Below are 17,621 nucleotides of genomic sequence, written 5' to 3' on the forward strand. Positions count from 1 at the left end.
GTTTTTAAAACTTCATTAATTAGGAAAAAAATAACATTCCTGCTCCTCTTCAGAAATCTAGATCTAAGAATTACATTATAAGGTCTTCCTTTTTCTTTTCATAAAAATCTTTATACTTCAAAATACCTTCTTTTTTGAAGTATTTTTATATACATATAAATGCAAATATAAATTATATATATTATTTTTTAAATGAACTTTCAAAAGGTATTTTAGTTTTGAGGCATCAAACAAACTTATGAACTTTTATGCAAAAAAAATTAAAATACCACCAGCACTAACACTAATAGAATAAGTATTAACTGATTTTATTTTTAAATTGTGGGGGAGGAAAGAAACAAGTCAAGGGCACTGAGAATAAACTAGAATTATCAATTCCTTCAATTTCCCTTAAGAAAAAATTCACTGATGAAGTTTATCTCTAGAGAATGTTTTCCTTTAAGTTGTCCCTACCTGAATGTTGATCTCTCAACCATTCTTGAAATGGAAGCCAGAGTGATCTTTGTAAACTCAGCAAATCTGGTCTTTTCAAGGCCCTGATTTAAAACTCTCAACGGGGGCGCCTGGGTGGCTCAGTGGGTTAAGCCGCTGCCTTCAGCTCAGGTCATGATCTCAGGGTCCTGGGATCGAGTCCCACATCGGGCTCTCTGCTTAGCGGGGAGCCTGCTTCCTCCTCTCTCTCTCTCTGCCTGCCTCTCTGCCTACTTGTGATCTCTCTCTGTCAAATAAATAAAATCTTTAAAAAAAAAAAAAAAAAAAAAAAAAAAAAAAAAAAAAAACTCTCAACGGATCTCTGGACGCAGGGTGGTACTTGGGGAATCCATCAAGTCATCAATACAAAGTTTGGCCATTTGAAAAAAGAGCGATTTGCATATATCTTCCAATTTGATTTGTAAAATTAATCATAATTTTTATAGAAAAACTAATACACTCTTCAAAACTATTATACTCTTTAAGTTTGGGGATGAGCTATCAAGATTGCAGTGGTCTATTTAATTTAGCTAAAATTCAGGGCCTGGATTTCTCAGTGATGTTATTTGTTTATGTTGGTTACAGTTGTTAAATGGCATGCTTGGTTGTTATCACTATATTACTTATACCCCAGTATACCAGAGTGGTTAGGTGAAATGTAAAAGTTCTGATGGAACATTTTATAATGAGAATAATGTCAAAAATGGAAACTGTGAAAAAAAAGAATTTCAGTGTATATGAATCTCTACATGGTGGGAATGGCAACTCTACAAGTTTGAGGATTCATATCCAAAAAGGAAAAATATGAATGAATATAAGAATGAATATTGAAAAACTGGATTTCATTAGACCCTTTGTGCCTAGTCCCCTGAACACTGTTAAAATAGTTCCCCTACAGGGACACCTGGGTGGCTCAGTAGGTTACACATCTGCCTTCCGCTAAGGTCATGATCCCAAGGTCCTGGAATCGAGTCCTACATCAGGCTTCCTGCTCAGCAGGAAGTCTGCCTCTCTCTCTCCCTGCTGTTCCCCCTGCTTGGCTCATTCTCTCTCTGTCTCACTCAATCTAATAAATAAATAAAAAGATATAAAAAAAACTTCACCTATAATTTTTGTCAAATCAATTCATGAATTTTTTTCATGAATTCAATTTCTAATCTAAAATAGCTTATTACTGGGATGCCTGGGTGGCTCAGTCAGTTAAGCGTCTGCCTTCAGCTCAGGTCATGATTCCAGGGTCCTGGAATAGAGCCCTTGTCAGGGTTCCTCCTCAGTGAGAAGCCTGCTCCTCCCTCTCTCTCTGCCTGCCACTCCCCCTGCTTGTGCTCTTTCTCTCTTCCTCTCTCCCTCTAAAATAAATAAATAAAATCTTTAAAAATAAATCAATTAAAAAAAAACAGATTACAAATAAATTAGGTTAATTTAAGTATAACTGGCTATCAAATAGCTTTTGCTATTTAAAGACAAACTTCTATATTTTACTCAGAATTGATATGTTTTAGCAGGCTTTTCAACCTCACATCTGTTTCCTTCCCTTAAGCAGTACTGATCTGATAAAAACTATCTGTAGTCTAGGTTTTCTATAAAATCCAAAAGTTGTCCAGGTGTGATAGAAATTCTAAATTGAAAGCAATGAAGGATTTCTATCTGCCCTAGGACATAATGGAAAAGTTCTATTAAAATCAGTAGACCATTTCAAAAACACCTGACAATTCTGTATCTGATAGAAAGTCCCACTGCAAGTAGTGGCACATTCCTAACAAATAGTTAGGATTTACTAATCTGTGAAGCAGCACCATTCATACCAGTCATTACAAATAAGGATACAAACAAGGATCATGGTTGTTCTGGAAAGGTATTTTTGACAAACATTGGAAAAGTAGCATGTACAACTTATTCCAACCTCTTCTAAGTAATAATGAACTAATAAATCTACTTCACTAATTACTTAGGACAGAGGCCAATAAACTTTTTCCGTAAAGGGGCAGATAGTAAAAATTGTAGTTTTCCTGCAGGCCATATGATCTCTGTCACAACTACTCAACTCTGCTCAGAGCACAAATGCATGGTATAGCTGTGTATGAATAAAACTTTATTAACAAGAGTAAGCATGAAATCACTGGGCCCTAGTTTGCCAACTCCTTACTTAGGATAAAGCTCTATAATCTTTTTTCTTTAAAATCTAGATTCAAAAGATGTCTCTCTTTAAACATTTATTTAATCTTCAAAAAATTTATATTGTTCCATAAATTTACATATTACAAAACTGGCTCCAAACATTTAATTTTTAAGGAGGACATTCCATTACTCGTTAAATGAAAACCTTATTTATAAAATTAAAAGGCAAATACTTAATAACAATGCAATATTTCAACAAGAATATTAAATTACCTGCCTTCAGCTTCTGAGACTTACTAAATTCACATCTAAAATAAGAGATTGAATATTGATAGTTCTCTCTCTCAAATGTCTTTCTAGTCTTCCTGTGCAAGTAAAATAATATTATATGAAATATCCTATCTGTATTACTTATCTTTAATTTGAGGCACCAACATTTATAAGTTTACCAAATGGCAAGACATATTTTATAATGAGATTCAAAACCCATAAGATATAAGGATTTTGTCTTTATCAAGGTAATCCTTTAAGAGACAACAAAAGATATTCTAAAATAAAAGACAACTTTTTTCAGAAATAACACAATATCAGAAATCGATATATGTGAAAATTACATCAATTTATTTATAGGCAGCAGTAAGTTATGAGAATCCAGGCTTAATATGCATTAGAAAGGACCTAAATATTTACTAGGCACTCAGCATATGACAAGCAGTGTTCTGAACACTTTGTGTGTATCAACTCATTAATCCTCTTAAGCACACTGTGGGTTAGGTGCTATAATTGGCACCACTTAACAGATGAGCAAACTGAGGCAGCAAATAATTAATGTACTCAAGGCTATTATAGTTAAGCAGTGGCAGAACCAGGATTGACCCTAGCAGAAGACAGTTGGACTTCAGAGCCCATGCTTTTAACCATGAACCCCATCGCTTCTCAGGAGGCAGGTATATCTGTGTGCCAGCCATACTTCAATTACACCTTAAAATTTAAAAATAGAAAGTAGGTATAAATTTAACTGAAAATCAAGGATACATGTGGTGTTTTCACAACTATTTTCTATTCCTCAGTAATCGCTCATGATAACCCAGTTTTGTGATATAATTCTAATTAACCAATTCTAATAGAAATTAACTATTCAAAATCATGGAATTTACTAATTTCAGTTCCAAACACAAATCCATTCCAGCTCGCAAGCCTGTTCCTCGTCCACAATGCTGACTTCCTGCTGACTTCTTAGTTCATGTACACTGAGTACTTAAGCAAAAAAGAAAAAAAACGGCTGCTGCGGGGCAGTACCAGGCAAGCTGTAACAGCAACAAGCAAGCTGAATATAACAAAAACATTCAGTCAAACAGCCTATTTTTCCACTTTGAAAACACAAGTCTTAGATACACAGAAATCTATAATCATACATTTTTTAAATATACTTTTGCTTAAGGCAGTAGAGCATTACCAGTAACAATAAACAATTCAATTTGCACATGAAAGTTATTGTGATAAGGTAAAACATTTTAAAAGACCACCAACCGTCCAATTCAATTTTATTTTCCACGAAAACATGTTTAGGCAGGAGTAATTCAAACCATGTCAAGCAATGTTAGCCAATATGACAACGGCACAGATAAGTCTCATCACACCAAATGTAAACTAATATTAGTTTGTATTAATTCATAACTAAAAGTATAAGAAAGCTACAAAATACAGTGGAAAGGTATTACCTCATAACAAACATGACTATTCTTTAATTTGTCATAATAGATATCAACCACATGATTAAACCAAGAAGGCTCGCAATCCCCTTTGCTAAGCAAACATAATACATACATACTTACTACTTATTATTATGGAGTGACATAATTAGGGAAAGAGGGCTTGGCAAACTAAAAAGTCCTTTACAAACATAAGATTATCACTAAAAATAATAAAAAATTTTAAGTAGAATATTAATAAGTAAATTGAATCAAAAGTATAAAGTAAAAAAAAAAAATTCCTCATTCATTCATACCAAATTCATGCAACTTTACCATAATTTCAATAGCATCAGTAAGTGAAAAATTCAAAATGTCTTCAGGTAGAAGGGAACTACTTCAAATGTGGTCCCTGGATCCATGTCAGTCTTCAAACTCTTTGTTACTGCTTCATGATGGAGTAACTGAAGGGAGCATTTAAAATCTCTTACAGAGGGGTGCCTGGGTGGCTCAATGGGTTAAAGCCTCTGCCTTCAGCTCAGGTCATGATCCCAGGGTCCTGGGATGGAGCCCCACATCGGGCTCTCTGCTTGTCATGGAGCCTGCTTCCCCTCCTCTCTGCCTGCCTCTCTGCCTACTTGTGATCTCTGTCAAATAAATAAAAATAAATTTTAAAAATATACATTTAGGCTTGTTTAAAAAAAATCTCTTACAGAAATTTGAAATTGTTACAAAATTTTATATTTCACAAAAGTACTGGTGTGTGAAGAACTAGAAATTTTAATAACTGGAAAGAGTTTGAGAATCACAGAACTAGACCACATTTCCCAGAATCCTTTTCACATAGGTGAGACTAAGTTTTTGGAAACAAAGGAAGTAATGTGTCCCACTTTTCCCATTAGGGAAAGACTTGACTCTATGGCTCTCAGCTGTCCTTTCCCTTCCTGCGAGCTAAAACTCAGATGTGGCAGCTACTTTGCTATATGTGTGGAAACAATGACAATACCCTAAGTGGTGCTTCTCAAACTCTGAGGTACAAAAAAGTTACTAGGAGAATCCTGTTAAAACACAGATGCTGATTGAATAGCACTGTGGTAGACTGAGATTCTGCATTGCTAACAAGCTACCAGATAACGCTAATGATGCTGATCTTAGGACCATACTTGGAGTAGCCAGTGTTAAGGGACAACAAAACAGTAAGACCAAAGGAACCTGGGTCCCTAAATGACAGCAAAAAGCAGTATCACCATCACTGTATGTTGTTTTGTGATGATGGAGGAAAAATGCTATGATTTCTAGAGCTTTGTAATGTGGGGTCTTTGTACATCAGCCTAGATTTCAACCTAACTAATGTAGATCAGTTCTGTAAATATTAGAAGGGTATACCTCAGGCCAATTTTGTGTTTTAATTAAAATCATATCAACATAAGTGCTTATTCACATAAGTATAAACTGGTAAAAACTTCAAGGCCTTATTGCCCTTTCAAAATAATCAGGCTCTTGAACGCACACTATGATTTCTGTCATGTGTCATTTAAATATTATTACTCTGTACCCATTAACATCTAAACCACCACCCTGCACTATCTTTTTCATGATGTCAAATCAAAATTTAATGAGTATAATGGCAAGTGTCTCTGTACAGCCAAGAGTAGCTAGATGTGTTTACCAACAAAGTTAAATGTAAATTTGGGGTGGTTACTTTGTACCAATAATGATGTAAACACAGACACAAAAATGGGCACTGAAATTTCATGGTATTGATAAAGCAACCATATTTTTAATATACGTACACAAAATACATTCATTTTTACCAATGGTTAATTATCAAAGAAACACCTAATTAACATATGCTTAGAAAGACTTCTGATAAATGTATAACTAAAGAAAAAAAAAGTAAAAACAAAGCAAATAATCACAATCAGAAAAAGCAGTCAAAAATTTATCAGCAGGGGCGCCTGGGTGGCTCAGTGGTTTAGGCCTCTGCCTTCAGCTCAGGTCATGATCTCAGGGTCCTGGGATCAAGCCCCACATCGGGCTCTCTGCTCAGCAGGGAGCCTGCTTCCCCCTCTCTTTCTGCCTGCCTCTCTGCCTACTTGTGATCTCTGTCTATCAAATAAATAAATAAAAATCTTTAAAAAAAAATTTATCAGCAGCAGTCAAATAAAGAATTATACCCTAATCCTATAAAACTTCATAATGACCAAAGACAGATCTGATAGAGCCTGGATTCTAACCCTGTACTACACCTCCCCAAAAAGCACAACTTTTCCTCCCTGAAAAGCACAAGGAAAGAAGAAAATCAACACAATCCTGGAGAACCGTCACTATCACTCACAATTTAGGGTGAAACAAACCAAGAGACTCAGCAAGCAGCCTGGACAAAAGATTATGGCAAACCCCTAGGAGGAGAAGCCTCTGCATACCAACTGAAGCTCTCAGCCCCAGGGGAAAGGCTCAATAGTATTGGCCATTCTGAGTATGGTAGACAGAGGAAAGCCACTGAGAAGAAGCCTATTTTACATGTTTTGTGACCTGACTGGCAACATATACATGGTCTTTTTGCTGTTCATAATTGAAAGTTAACAAAAGAACAACCTATGCTTGGCAGGGTCCTCATATAAGAACCCAGTGAACTGAAACCCTCTGCAGCTTACTAAACTGGAAAGTGTCCCAAATGCCTACTGCTTTGCCCTATCAAAGGCCACAGAATGAATTACAACCTCATCATCCTAATGCTTTTCTAACTAGGGACCCCCAGATAACAAGCAATTCTGAAATATTAAAAAGAAAAATAAAAACTTTAGCACCTCATAAAATATCAAATGAGTAAAGAAATTATTAGGACCTAGGACAAACTTATACTAAAAACAAACTTCTGAAAATAATTTCTATTAACAATGCTTTGAGAGAGAACATCTCAAACCCCTACAGAAACAGTTGGTTGTCCCATTCAAAGAAATATTATCAATGTATCTGTAAACGTATGTGTTTGTGTTCTGTCATTAGTATCAATAGAGAAAGCTTTAACAGTTTATTTCCTGCATTTCTGTAAAAATAATAATTTTTCCATAAAACTGATTTTTAGAATTTCACATTCATTTCACAAGTAACAATTTCCTACTCTGTACAAAGCCTGAATAAGTTTCATGTTCCTTGAGAACACAAAAACAATATTATGAAACATCTGAGACTAATTTATTATGATGGTATTATCAATATTCATTCCACAAGCATTTCTGTGTCTACTGTGGACCTCACCCCCTGCTAAATGCTAAGAGTGGTATAGAAACATGAGAAGACTTGATCCTTGTCCTGCAGGATCTTACAAAACAAGACATCAAACTATTTTAACTAAATAGAAAAACTGGATCTAATCTAATCTAATAATATTAGAATACATTTATGGCAAAAGGAATATACACTTATTTCTTTGGGTCTAATAATATTAGAATATATTATGGCAAAAGGAAAAATTATTTCATTCATTTTATCGTGACCATCTATCAACTTTCTGGACATTTAAACTTGCATACATCCCTATTTCTCTTTCAAAACAAAACTTAAACTGAATTAATTCCAAAAGCCATTATAAAATGTTGGTTTAATTTATTTAGCAAGTTTTTCCATCAACATTTATGTTTAATGTTTCATATTATATATTTTTAAAAATCTACCTTTATTAATTTTCAAATATCTCAAGGTCTTGCTTAGGAATTCAGTAAAATAAAAATGTTTTTTCTTACATCTTCACTTAATGTCTACAACAGACTGTCTTCTGAAAAGTTGTTGCTGAATTTTATTTGCCTTTTGTTTTGGGAGAGAGAGAGAGAAAGCATGAGCAGGGGGAGAGGCAGAGGAAGATGCAGGCTCCTTGCTGAACAGGGAGCCAAATACAGGGCTAGATCCCAGGACCCTGGGATCATGACCTGATCCTAAAACAGAGCCTTAACAAACTGAGCCACCCAGGTGCCCCTATTTGCATTTTATATTTAAAGGGGACGGGGGTGGGGGTGGGGGTGGGTTGGGGGGGGTGGAATTTTTTAAAAAGGAACATTCAGATACCTAAATTTATTTAAAAAAAAAAATGTTTTAAAAACTGATCTGAATCTCTAGAATCAGCAAGTCAGTAATATTGACCTAAGCAAATAATCTTGTCACAGAACTCTTAAAGATATGTCCATTTTCTCTTTTCAGAAAAGTCAGTGATTTCCTTCCAATCCTTTTTCCCCTCTCTGGCAGCTCCTAGAAGGCTAATTCTCTTTTAAAATGCTGAAATTCCTCAGTGCTTGAACCTAGACTCTTATTTAAAGCTTGACTTTTTAGATCATAGATCAGTGCTATCTAATAGAAATAAGATGCAAGCTACACTCGTAACAGTAAAAAGAACCATGTGAAGTTAAATTAATAATGTATTTTAACACAATATATTGACAGCATTATTTCAATATATAAGCAATATAAAAATACATGAGAGATATTTACATCCTTACATCCATCCAGTCTGTATTTTATAGGTACAACTATTTTACATTTTACAAGCATTCAGCAGCCACATATGGCTAATGTCTACCATATTGGACAGTGCGGCCTTAGATGATCTCATCTGCACTGCTTCAATTATCAGCTATACTTGAATGATTCCGAATTTATTCTCTAATCCGGTCTTTTTCCTAATGCAAGATTAGTATTTCCCAATGTCTAACTGGCATCTTCTTTTAGATAACTCAAAGCCACCTCACAGTCAAATAATGTCTAACTTCAATTCCACCCGTGAAAAATGTGTTCCTTTTCTAATACTCCCTATTTAACCTTATTGTAATCAGTTCAAGTATAAAAGCCAGAAACCTAGAAATCAACTCTTTGACACCTCCTTCTCTCTTTCCCATATACAATCCATCTAAAAGTTCTGTCCATTTTACCTCCTAAATATTGCTCAAATCAATTTCTGTTCTCCATCTCAATCATCACCACCACTTTATCCATCCGGCTACTCATGCCAAGCTCTGAGCTATTTTCTTCAATGCAAGCATTTCTCAAAATTTAACTATGATGTCATCCCTACTCCAACCCCTGATAAAACTTTCCAACTGATTTCTATTGCCTCCAGAATAAAAGCAAGACCCAAGCTACAGGACCTAGACCCTAAGTATCTCCCAGTCCCACTTCCCTATACTGTTCCTATCTTGTCCATTCATCCCAGTCCTTCAGACCTTTGTACTCACCATGCTCCCTACTGCCCTGTGAAATTTGCATCTGCTTTTTAAAATCTTACTTATCCTACATAATTCCCACTCATCCTCCAGATCTCAGGGACGCATTCTACAACCACCACAAAGACACCAAATTTCCATTCCATAAATTCTTCCAGAACCATGCCCCTTTTCATCTCTGGTGTGTTTACAGATGCAGTGTTTACAGTATATAGTTAATGGCTTTCTTCCCCATAAGACTACATCAGATTATACTAAAGAAAGTGTCTGCTACAAGATGTTTAATAATTATTTGTTGAATGAATGCATCAATGAATCTGCCTTGTTTTTCCCTAGAAAAGGACTAGACACCATATGAGATGGCATATACAACATATCCTACTTATACACCATTAGTTCTGGAAAGCCTTCCAGACTTCCCAAGCAAAATACCACTGTACAGCATGTTTAAATTCTGAGGAACTTGTATATAATCGCAAAAACAAACAGTGCCTTGTGTAAAAGAGGCATAAACATTTACTACATGTATTTCAGTAGACACATTACTATATAGGGTTACATATTTCTTTGCATTATTGCAGAGACTTAACAGTTGTAAAGATACCATACCTCCAACAGCACTATCTTAAGATGAGGGTAGCTATTTGTCTCCACTATAAAGGCTGTAAAGCTGTAATAAGTGTAAGAAGCCCTCACACATGCACACAGACTCACCCACAGAGTAAGGTTGTGAAACCTGTAGGGGTTACAGTACTAAGGTACACGTAGGATCTGTCCAGCCCTGGAGTGTGATGTGGTTCTTTCCCCTTTCTCTCTATCACTAGGGTGCTTCTTTTCTGTTCTATCTTTGATTTGACACTCCTGTTAATATTTCACCTTATCACCACACATTTTTTTGTCCCCTCTTCTCTGCTTTACTTTGTTTTCATTCTACGACTTCACAAATGTTTCTCAATTTTTACATAAATTGTTTTTGCATTACTGGGAGTGCAGTCTGCTTCTTCTAAAAATCATCTGGAGGTAAAGCCTTCTTCCGCTAATTCCAGATCCTACATCTTACAAAAAGTCAATTTCTAGAGAGATGGGACTTAACTGCAACATGATAAGTCAAACTGCCAATATCCTTCTTTTATCAAAAGGAGAAAATATAATCCGAAAAAGTTGATATAGTTATATTTTTATGGTTCTTGAAATGTTACTATGTAATTTTTACTTGATTTAGCAAATGCTGCTGTGTGAGAGGAGAAAATTATTTTCAACTTGCTGAGGTAGCAAGTTTCTTTTTATACCCCCTTTATGCTTGAGGCAGTCAAGTCTACAGGCAGTTGAAACTAGATTTATAGGTTATTCACCAAAAAATCACTGCAAACAGCACCTTGAAACCTTAAAATTTGCAGTTTAACAGAATATCCAGGCATTTTTAGCAGTTTATAGTATCAGTAGAAGCCACCGGGCAGTGTGTAACATATTTTAAGACAGAAGGTCAACAAGGCTTATTAGTATTGAACTATAATTTCACAAAAAAACATAAACCAAAGATATAGTTACAAATGCTCATTAAAAAAATATGAAATGTTTCAAAATGGGATGTCTCTGATAAGCTCCCCTGAAACCTAAATACAAGGAAGGCAACTGGCTTCTTCTAGTATTCTTCAACATGATCTATTATTGTTTTGGCTAAAAAAGTGTTTTAATGGTTCTGATCCTTTCTGAAACAGTGTACCAAGAGTATGTTTATATCAAAGTGGTAATGATAAAATATTTTATAATTCTAGATATATTTTATAATTCTAGATAATAAAGTATCTTGCACTTAATATACCACCTTATAAAGAACTACCAATATTCTTTACAAATGGACTTATGCCTAAGAGTTATGTTGGCATATGAGGGAGCAAAACTTCAGACACCCTTTGTATAAACTTCTCTCATATCACTGTTAGCAACAGTGTAGCAGGTAAAAGTAAAGTAATGCTGATGGTGCTGTAAAGGTTGCTTCCCATTTGAAGACAGATCATTGACCATCAATCTCCTGGGGAAGAGGTGTGTCTCTCAGAAAACAGAAGCCATACAAGAAAGGTGCAGGGTGGGCTACCGAACCAGGAATCTGACTTTCTTGGTCTTGATCATTAATGTTTTGGGGAGGAAGCTTCTACATGATGGCATGTGAAAAGAAGCTCTCCATCTGTGGATAGGTCTAAAGTTAGAAATTAGAAATTCCAGCAAATTGTCCTAAAGCACCACTTTGGAATAGCTATCTCAAAGCAACATGTGGAACAGGGCTGGCTCCTCAAGACAAAAGAGCATTCACTTCATACTCCACACTGCCATTGTGCTTCCTATTTTATCTATCTTACAGTTGTTCTTCTCTAGTACTAAATTTTTATAGACTTTTTTAAAGCTGCAGTCTTTCTTAGTTGTTCAAAGGTGAAAGAAAGGGAAAGGAGTTTGGTGGTACACACTTGGGCCAGAGAATGGTCAGTATAGTGGTAGCACCAGTAAACAAAGAAAATAGAACTCAAAAGAGAAGGTGAAGTTCAAGGGGAACAATGTAAGAAGACTTGTGTGTTCATCCTTCTATTTCCCCTCCAACCTTTCCCTCTTCACCAAAAACACAAAAACAAAATCCCCAGAGCACATCCGGGTTAAGCCTTGCATGATAGAAATCTGGAGTTTCTAATGAACTATGTTCCTTCAGAATAAAATGGAAACACTATTTCTAATGCTACCTTATGGAGTCTTCAACTCAAAACTGCTAGGTAAGGCAAACACATATAATATAGTGCCTTACCTTTCAGATAATCTTAGACTTTGCAAAATACAGAATTAACCATTTTCAGGTAACTCTGATCAGCATTTAAGTGAGCCACTGCAAGATAAAGCTTTCTTTGTTTTCAAAATCAACCACTCCTAAGCATAAGCACCTTATATTTCCCAAAGGAGAAAGTAAATTTATACACCACAAAATGCTTTAATCCAATTTTCTATTTCAAAATGTGTTATTTTTTATCAACAATTTAAATTAGAAATGATCACCATGGCTTGATGGAAATGAGTTTTGAATCTTTATTCCACACATTTGAGCAGTATTCTTGGATCTGCTACTTATAACTGAGCAAATCTTTGATTCTCTCTGTGCTTCAGTATCCTCATCTGCACACAAGGGTGTTAAGCTGTGCCATCACTAATTCCATGGAAAATACCTTTCTCAAAAACACAATCACAATTATGTTCTAACATGTTTCTATTTTTTAAGGTTCCAAAAGGTTGATATTTCTATAAAAATTCTCAAGATTCAAAAGGTTAGCAGAAACAAGCAAATCCCCCTTGAGGAGAATCTCCAAAGAGAAAAAAACAAAAAGGCATTAAGTAAATCTGTTATTGAGACAAACTGAGCCAAATCTCTCATTGTGAAGTTTATTCCACACATATAACTAAACACTATAAGAGATCAATGTGCTATTTAGTGCATTATTTAAACACAACCACCATACTGTGAAAGTCCCTGAAACTTTTAAGTTCAAATTAGCATAACCTGTTGCTTTCTATGCTACTCATCACTAAAGACAAAAAAATTACTGGAATGTCTGCTGGAGTGGCTATAGTTGGAGATGTATTTTAAAGTATTGGTTTTGTGGGGGGGGGTCTTTAAGATAATAGACTTAAGAGGGGGGGAATTTGCTCAAAAACAAAACAAAACAAAACAAAAACCATAGACTGGAATTATGTATCAGAAACCTAAGCTTTATTTTTAAGATAAAATATTACCCTAAACTATTATTTTAGGTGAAGATGATAGAAAGGATTTAATAATAGTTTAGGTGTCTTAACATCTATTTCTTTTCAGGTCCTATAAGTAATTAAGTGTATAGACTAAGAACTAAGAAAAAATGGTTTTGTCCGTGACAATAACAGAATCCCAAGAGTTAGAGGAAACTCAGAAAGTCAGAACTGGAATGAGTTGGTCAAAACTACTCTATGGTCCTAAATCCTTCCAGTTCTCTTCTCTGCCTAAACTTTTGAGATTCTACATTTTAACACAGTAAGACTCTACTTAAACATAAGATCTACAGGCTACTTGAACACCTAGGAGATCTCTTTCTCTTCTTTGGCACAAATCTAATTTGTTCAAGACTTATTAGGAATTACATGGTAACTCTTAGAAAAACTCTTATTAGACCCACAAATTACTATTGCCTTTGTGAGTCACTGCCATATAAAAGCAACAAAATCTGGTGGAAAAAGAAACATGTTAATCAGATCATTTGCAACACAAAGTGACAAATGTTACAATATAACCATGCTAGGGACTTTAACAATGTAACAAGAAAAAGGAGGCACTATCTAAACTTGGGTAGAGACTGCTATAGAATCTGATTAGCAGGGGCATTCCAAGGTCAATTGTATCAGACTTTACTGGGAACCTACATTGTAGTGGCTCCCTGGCAGTACAAATATACAGAAAAATAAGATGCAGTTCCACACCCCTAAAGAGCTTGAAGTCCAAAAAAGAACAATTTCGTATGTGTTTGGAACCAATGAGACTTTGGAGGTGTTGTGTTGGAAAGAAGTAACCCAACAAGTTTGTAAATGAAATCATATAACTAGGTTGAAAAACCAAGGCTCAATTTAATGAAGAGTGGAGAGCAACTCAAGTCAAAGAGTAAGCCAAGGTTATTATCCAAAAACATTCTTGTGAGGTAAGAAACTGAAGGTAGAGATTCCACAATAAAAATAGAACTGAGTACGGTGAGTTTTTCCTTCAAAGTCTGTTACCCTAATGGTGTTCTACGCAAAAACCATGGGAACAACAACGCATAATGGTTAAAAGCACCAGATTTGGAACCAGCCCCCCTGTGCTCAACTTTGAACTCCACCACTTCCTAGGTAGAAAAGAAAAATTACTTAACAGTTCTGTGCCTGAGTCCTCACTTCTAAAGTGAAGTGCCTGCACAGCCAGGAGCCCCTTCTTCAAAACACAGGCATTATTATATCACTCCAATCAAAAAACTTTATCCACAAAATCAAATCCATATCTTTTAGGCACTTGTAGCCGCCATAACCTGCCCCAACCTTTCTGGTCTTAATCCTCACTGGACACCCTCCTACTTCCAGGAACCACTAGGATCTAGTGTCAGTTCTGCAAACCAGTAAGCACTTTCCTACTTCTGTGTCGCCTCTCCGGTGGCTGTCCAGAAAGACTTTTCCCTCACCACCTTTCAAAACCTGCTTCTCTAGGAAATGAACTCTCCTTCCCCTCCCAGTTCCATAGCCCATTTGCGTGCCTCTCTGCACAGTTTGCCACTGTTTCCCGTTTTTATGTTTGTTCCTGTAATGCCCCCGTCTCTCCTCTTTTCACCAAGATAGTGAACTTCCAGAGAGCTGGGGCAAATCTTTTTCATCCTCCTTCCCACCCCTCCTCTCAGACTGCGCCTAGGTAGGCCTGCAAAAGCGTTACTAAATTAAACTGGATGTTAACAACTGTCATGGCCTCAGTTCCAGAAACTGTTTAATTTCGCATTTTTTAAACTACTTTCAGATTCTAAAATCTTAACATGAAACGTCTTTAAAAATCAGAACATTGCCATCGCTTCAAGAAAAGTTCCACGGAGCACCCACACGAGTTGACAATGAGGTCATTCTTAGCTTCAGAAGTTGTGTGTGTGCCACGGAGGGCAGCTTCACACCGGTCGGAACACACTGCTCTGAAATTAGGAGAAAGAAGAGGCGGCCCGGTTGCAGCCCGGGCTTTGCCCTGGTGGGCCCTCAACTTCCTGAGGGCCCGCGGGCTCCGGCCTCGCTAGCCCCTCTCCGCTGCACTGGGGTCCCTCCAGCCCTCGCCTCCCCTCGTCCCGCCGCAGCAACACTCCCCAGAGCGGCGCGGACGGCGTGGCAGGTCCTCCCGGGCGAATGCGCTCGGGCCTGGGCCGCCGGCCACCCTGCCTGCTCGGCTCGCAACCCCCGGCCTCTCCCCGGCCCGCCGCCCGCCGCCCGGGGCCCAGGCCGCGCCGCCGCCGCCCCGAGGGAAGCTGGGGGACTCGCTCCGCTCCGCGTGGCGCCGGGGGCGGAGCCGGCCCGGAGGGCCCGGGGAGAGGCCGGGGGCGGGCGGCGGCCTCCGCCTACCCCGATACGCACCCCACCGCCCCCAACCCCAACCCTCCTCGGGGCCCCGGCCCGCGTCCGCGGCCGAGCGGCCAGCGGGACTCGCCACTTACCAACCCGCCTGGGACAACGCCGCGCCGGGAACCTCAGACATGGTAGCTGCTTAGGCCGGGGGTGCGGGGTGGGGGGGGCTGGGGTGGGGGTGGAGGGATAGGCCTCCTACTTGAGAGCAAAAAAAAAAGAAGAAGAAGAAGAAGAAGAAGAAGAAGAAAGAAAGAAAGAAAGAAAGAAAAAAAAAAACCGAAAGAAAAGAAAAGAAAAAAAAAAAACTCCTCTGGTCGGCTCTGCAACTGGGCATGCTCAGTGCGGCCGGCGCTTCCGCGTGCGGGTTCCGCTCGCCGCGTTTTCCGAGCGGCCGCAGGGGCAGGCCTGGCGTGGGGCTTGGAGGTTGCTGCCTGCCGGGGGCCGTGATGCCTCGCACACCGGCTGGGGCCTGGAAATCGCGGGCCAGTCTGTGAGCAAGGACTACGAGACTTTGCTTTCCCCCGAAGGCCTGGTTATGTTTTGTTTCTGGCTCACTTTTCTGAGTTGCACACCTTGGAAACTAATGCGGATTGTTTTCTTTGTAGAGCGGAAAGGAACGCCCGCTTTCCAGCGCCGACAGCCAGTCGCTTCCCCCGAGGCCAGGGTAGGCCAGAGTTGAGACGGCGGGTCGGTGGAGGGGCAGTGCCTCCAGCCTGGGGACAGTGAAACTCAACCAAAGAGGTGTTGCCAGCCACTGTGCGTTGGAGAAAAGTTTACTTTCTTTAAAAATAAAGACTCGCTCCTTTCACTCTGCCCCGACACAAAGAAAAGAATAAAGTCGCATTTTTTTTTCGAGTCCCCACAGGCCAATCAGTTTGTAGGAGGTTGGAGCACAATGAATGGTCAACCCAAGGAAACCTGAACTTAAGGGACATGGGTAAATCGGGCAGCTGGGTCAGTGTTTGTTTTCTCTGTCGCTCTGTCACGGGTCTCGCTCTGCCACTGGACCCGTCCAAAGTCCCAGCGCGGCCCCGTCACTGCTGGCACTGACATAACCCGGCTTGGCTGGCTGCTCAGCCCCCTCGCTGGTGTCCTCCGGCTCTCAAGAGAGCTGAAGCGCGGGGACGGGTCCCCGAGTGAGCTTGCGCGGCGGCGTCGCCGAACGGCGCGTTAGACGCTCCAGCACGATAGGTCGGCTGAGACTTACGACAGCCAATCGGAGAGGAGCAGATGGAAGGTGGGGCCTCGGGCCGGGGAGACACTCCCTAAAAGTTTGCTCCGCCTTCCATGGTTTACCAGCTCTGTGGCTGCTCCGGGTAAAGACGCTTCTGGGTGCCTCGGGCCCCAACTGTCAAATCACGGGGAGAAACCCAGAACTTAAGCCGCATCAGCCGCCTCTGCCTCACCTGAAACTATCATCCCAAACACAGACCTGGAGCAGATGCTGCGGAACTGGACAGAGCCCCGTTCTTGGGATTGGGGAGGAAATTCACAGTTACAGAAGGAAGGAAATAATTGCGATGGGTGGAGCTAAAACGCAATGCAAATTTTTCTCCTTTTAATTGGGAAATTCCCTTTGGGCTTTCCCAAGTCATAGTTTTAAAATCGCGATGCTTCTAAAGCTATCGAAATATGTTTTCAAGCACCTTGCTTAGGTACTTATTTTAACAAAAGATATTTTCAAGTGCTTAGAATCAAAAGTAATTCCTTCCTATTCTTTGCAATTTGCAGTAGTATACTGTGTTTCGGCCATACACATGCTACAAGTATATTTCACGTTAATAGCACCAGTTATCCTGTTCAGCAGTCAGGAAAAAATTTGCCCTTCTGAAGGTAAATAGATGACTCAGGTTGCTAATAATTTTTATTGGCTGTTAAATAGGATCTACTCTGACCAATTATTTACATTTTGCAATTAGTGTAAATTATTAACTATAAAAATGATATGCTGTCCTGATATCAGAATTCTTCACTGGCTAAATGTGAATCCGTTACACGTTTG

The 17,621-nt window shown here is 38.7% G+C and overlaps 1 protein-coding gene across 2 annotated transcripts in view; it reads right to left on the minus strand.

Moving 5' to 3' along the window:
- The window catches only part of TDRD3 (tudor domain containing 3), a 166,565-nt gene extending 150,773 nt beyond the window's left edge, over nt 1-15,792 (minus strand). For both annotated transcript variants that reach the window (XM_059143676.1, XM_059143675.1), the window contains exon 1: nt 15,709-15,792. In XM_059143676.1, coding sequence (XP_058999659.1) covers nt 15,709-15,749 — 41 coding nt within the window. In that variant the 5' untranslated portion in view covers nt 15,750-15,792. The remainder of the gene's footprint in view (nt 1-15,708) is intronic.
- Nucleotides 15,793-17,621: the final 1,829 nt, after the last annotated feature.

This window comes from Mustela lutreola, chromosome 13 (genome assembly GCF_030435805.1).
Source record: "Mustela lutreola isolate mMusLut2 chromosome 13, mMusLut2.pri, whole genome shotgun sequence".
Classification (NCBI taxonomy): Eukaryota; Metazoa; Chordata; class Mammalia; order Carnivora; family Mustelidae; genus Mustela; species Mustela lutreola.